General features: G+C 39.5%; 1 protein-coding gene across 1 annotated transcript; it reads right to left on the reverse strand.

The window, feature by feature from the left end:
- Positions 1–1,670: 1,670 nt before the first annotated feature.
- On the reverse strand, positions 1,671–3,212 carry LOC110116503 (calmodulin-binding receptor kinase CaMRLK-like). Its single transcript, XM_020850083.2, has one exon. The coding sequence runs from the start codon at positions 2,945–2,947 to the stop codon at positions 1,778–1,780; it is 1,170 nt and encodes a 389-aa protein (XP_020705742.1). The 5' UTR covers positions 2,948–3,212; the 3' UTR covers positions 1,671–1,777.
- Between the last annotated feature and the right edge of the window lie 1,596 nt (positions 3,213–4,808).

The raw sequence follows: 4,808 nt of genomic DNA on the forward strand, positions 1-4,808 counted from the left end.
AAAAAAAGCTTTAGAAAACAATAAAAAGTTGTCCCAAATGAAGCATAAGTCAAATTATTCTTATGTCAGAAAGACCGTAGTCTTGTGATGGTGGTCGGAGGGTTTAGTCGGCGGGCGACAGTGGTTAGAAAAAAAGACTGTTGTCTTGCGACGGGGGTACCGTTATCTGATGACAGATGTCAAAAGGACCATAGTTGGCCGGCGATAGTGACCAGAAAGATCGTTGTTGGGCGACGGATGTCAAAAGGAACGAGTCGACGGACGATAGTAGTCAAAAAATCTATTGTTTGGTGAAGGAGATCGAAAGGACCGTAGTCAGTTGGCGATGGAGGTCGGAGGTCTAGTGATGAGCGAAAGTTTGACTTCAGATATAAGTCCGACGAAAGTTGGCGACGGGCAAAAGTCCGGCGATGAGTGGAAGTCCTGCATCAAGTAGAAATCCGACCACGGTCGGCTACCGGGTGGGAGTCCGGTGACGGTAGGTGATTGGGCGGTGGTCCGACAATTGTTGGGTGGATGTTTAGCGGGGGTTGGCGGTCGGGCGGTGGTCTGATGAAGGTCGAGCTAAAGTTCGGCGATGGTTGGCCGCCGAGTTGAAGTCCGGCGGTGGTCAGCGGCCATGCGGCAGTTCGATGAAGGTTGGGCTAAAGTCTAGCGGCATTCGACTGTCGGTGGTCGGGCGGTGGTCCGACGATGGTCGGACATATCAATACTAAATCACATACAATCATTCAAATTGAATTGAATAACTTCTTTCAACTTTTTAAAATTCAATAAATCTTTCATTTAAATTTTTTATTTTCTTGAATTTGAATCCACAATTCTTTAAATAATTAAATAATTGATTAAACTACATGCTAATAAATATATTAAAATTTTTAATTATTTTGTAGATTTTAAACGAATTTAATCTCAATTTTACACATATTTATAGGCCTTGAACTTTATAGATTGTGATTGGAATCAAAGCATCCAACAATTAGGTCAAGGTAGATTAGGCAAATTTAAATGTTTTATCAACTTCTTCGATAATAAACCAATTTTCACTTTTAATTGTACATTCATTTGTTTCTTGTATTGTGATGTGTTAGGTCAATATGAATTGTATTTTAATTATGACCTTATATTATAAAATTTGTTATTTGACTTTATTAATTAAAAAAAAAAAACAATCTTCTTATTGTGGAGTTGTTTAACGGTCCATAATCATTAGGTGAGGTGATGCTCTATATTTGAAAATCACTCGAATTAGTTGATTTTCTAATGTATAAAAAAATGAATTAAATGATGAATTCTACATATGTTAATGAATTATTTAGAAATTATTTTATACATAAAAAGCAATGAATTTTTCTATGTATTATATACTAATTATCAAAATAGTAATAATCATGTTTGAATAAGAATATTATTTTGATCATTATATTATTAAAATTTTTAAATATTGTATTTAATTTAATGATATATATTTTTAAAATTTTATTTTGATTATCAGATAATTGTCAATAAGTCAATATTTAATAATTATAAAATTAAATTTTATTTTAATTTGTTGTCAATTTAAATACTTGAATAATAAATCTGTCAATATAGAAGTCACCTAGTCATGAAGATGATATTATATTAAAAGGGAATATATTTATTATTAAAAATTGAAAATGAGAATTATGATTTTTAAAATATATATTTTAAAATCAATCAATATGAATTTTTAAGTAAATGAGTAATAAAAAAGTTGCAGTTATGACTTTATTAAAATAATAATAATAATAATAAACTAACCTGAAATACAGTAGCCGAGTAGCGGGAGTAAATTCCGGTGCCGGAGCCTTCCAATCTCCTTGTACGCCACCGCAGCCGCCGCCGGGTCAATACCTCGATCCCTCTCCATAACTCTCACCACCACATGCATCTCTCCCGGCAATACGGCTCTGTAAATCGGCCCACTCCTCCCTCCTTCCGCCATTAACGACTCTCTCCCAAACCCCGAAGTGGACCCCGCCAAATCCCCAAACGTTAACTCCATTAACGGCTTCTCAAACACCACCACCGGCGCTCCCCACCTCGCTTCCCTCACCCACCCAATTTCCTCCTCTGCTATCTCCCCCTTCTCCTTCTCAGGCGACCTCTTTCTACGATAGAAAAAGGCTCCGGCAATCAGTACTCCAACAATCACCACTCCGACCACCGCCGACGCTGCTGCTATCACTGCCTTCCTCCAAGCCCTCGACTTTGCATGCTTTTTCCCTTTCGTTTGCTCACTGGAGGCCGCTGCGTAGGTAAAAATCCCACCTTTTTCAAAAGCAGAGCTCCCGAACTTATGCAACGCCTCGGAATCAATCTCGCCGGTGAGGTTGTTGTACGACACGTTCAGAAACCGGAGGCCGGCGATCGCCGGGAAGTCCCTTGGAAACTTCCCGGTCATCGAGTTGTTAGATAAATCCAAATATTGTATATTATGAAGTGAGTTCAGACTAGGTGGAGTGAAACCGATCTTGTTCCGCGAGAGGTCGAGGACTTTCAGGCTGGTGAGCTGGGAAAGGTCGGAGGCGGCGCTGAACCGGTTACCGGAGAGGTTAAGGAACCGGAGGCCAGATTTTTCGAACCGGAGCGGTCCGCCCAGGCTGTTCCGGGCCAGATTGACTTCGGTGAGAGCAGGGGATGACCAGAAGCTGCCGGGGATTGAGCCGTCAAGGGCGTTGCCGGAGAGGTCGAGCGTTTGCAGCGTTGTTATATTCCGCAAGAATATCCAGGCGATGGTGCCTGAGAGGTTTTGGGATGGGAGGTGGAGGTGGCGGATGCAGTCGCCGGTGGCCGATGCGGGAGGGGGTTGGAAGCCGGCGACGGAAGAGAAGGAGAGGGAAAGGAGGCGGCGATGTAATGAGTCGCACGAACAGTGAGTGGAGGTTAAGAGAGGGAGGAGGAGGAGGAGGAGGCGGAGGGCCATGGCTTGGGGAGTGAAGAGATTCACGGGACGACGGTGGATTGCATTAAATGATGGGCCGATGGAGGAATTGATGGAGGGATTTGACGGCTGTGATTGCGTGAACGGTAGGGGAGCAGGTTGTTTGGTTTAGGAGTTAAGCTATTCAGCTCTATTCAATTCGAATTTTAGTCCAAGTCCTTATTTTTTTTAATATTATATGGCCCAACAAATAAGATTACGCTGATGATCCTATCTGATTCAGTTTGTTTCATTGCCCTCAAACTGTTTGTTAACTGTCTAAAATTAATATAATTTTACCATGCATTTGTCATTTGATATGATTAGTGATATATAATCCAAAATTTATCTTGATTGGGCACAAATCTCAAGGTAAAATTAATTTGAAAACTTTCAAAATTAAATTTGAGACCATTCGAATTTTGATTTTTGCAAACTTATTGTTGAAAGAACGTCCCGAAAAGACGAGCCCAATGACATCAAATTCGACCCAATCTGAGCCCAAATGAGTCTAAATCGAATATCCGAGCGCATTTAAAAGATTTAAATCATAAATTGGATGACCAAAAGGTTTCCAAACACGACATGCTTATAGTTGAATCGAGCGGCTTGACAAGACAAATCCAACGAGTCCAAGATCATCGAATTCTAACATCACGAAGGCACTCAAATACTCAATAAATGGTCCATGATCAAAGGAGTTGATATCAGCTGTTCATTCAAACCACTCCCAACATATCTTTGACCTCCTTCCTATTTAATAGTCATGTCACTCTCAGAAAACTATAAATAGACCATTCTATTGAAGGGGACCTAAGCGAAGGAAGGAAGGATGAGGCAAGGGACATAAGCAAGAAAGAGAATGAAGAGAATGATGAAAGAGAAATTAATAGAGCTCTATTGCCACCATGCTTCTCGACCACCGTCGGACCACCGACCATCGCAAGACCATTTACAGACTTCTGCATGGCTTCCAATTATTATTGGACTTATGTATGGCCACCGACTAACACAGAACTTTTGCGTGGACACTGGCCGATGCTGAACTTTCGCCCGGCCACCAACTGATGTTGGATTTACACCTGACCACTAACTATTGAAGGTCCTTACGATCTTCGTCACCATATAACTATCTTTCTAACTAGGGCTGCAAATGAACCGAGCCAAGCCGAGTATGTGAGTGTTCATGTTTGTGTTCATTTAATATCAGGTTGTTAAAGTTTGGTTCATGTTTATTCGAGCTTTATTGTTTGTGTTCATGTTTGGTTCATTTAAATTAACGAGTGTTCATGTTCAGTTCATGTTCATTTGTTTAGTGCTTATCGAGCTTTAAACAAACAAACATTAACGAGCTATAAACGAGCTCTACTTTTAGATGTTCATTAACTTAACAAACGAGCTTTATCGAGCTTTCTATTAAACGATTACATCGAGCATGTTTGCGAACATATTTAACGAATTTTTTTTAACTGTCAAACAAACACGTTCATGAATATATCTATGAACGAAGTCAATGATTTATAAGCAAATCCCATCTTCACAGAATTTTCCTAACAGCAACATTAATAAATGTAATGATTTATAAATAAATAGCCATATAAAGCTACAATTAATTAGACAACAAGTTAAGTAGTATTTAATACCTGCAGCAATCACACAAATCGAGCTTTTATTGAGCTTGTTCACGAACTTCAAATGATGTTGTTCGCGAACATAAATGAGTCGAACGCATTAGTGTTCAAGTTTACTTATTTAAGAATTGAGTATTTAAAATATTGTTCAAGTTTGTTTGTTTAATTAATTAAACGATCACAAATGAGCTTTAATCATCGAATAATGAGTAGCTCGTCGAACGTTTGGTTCG

Source organism: Dendrobium catenatum, unplaced genomic scaffold (assembly GCF_001605985.2).
Source record: "Dendrobium catenatum unplaced genomic scaffold, ASM160598v2 fragScaff_scaffold_993, whole genome shotgun sequence".
NCBI classification, from domain to species: domain Eukaryota; kingdom Viridiplantae; phylum Streptophyta; class Magnoliopsida; order Asparagales; family Orchidaceae; genus Dendrobium; species Dendrobium catenatum.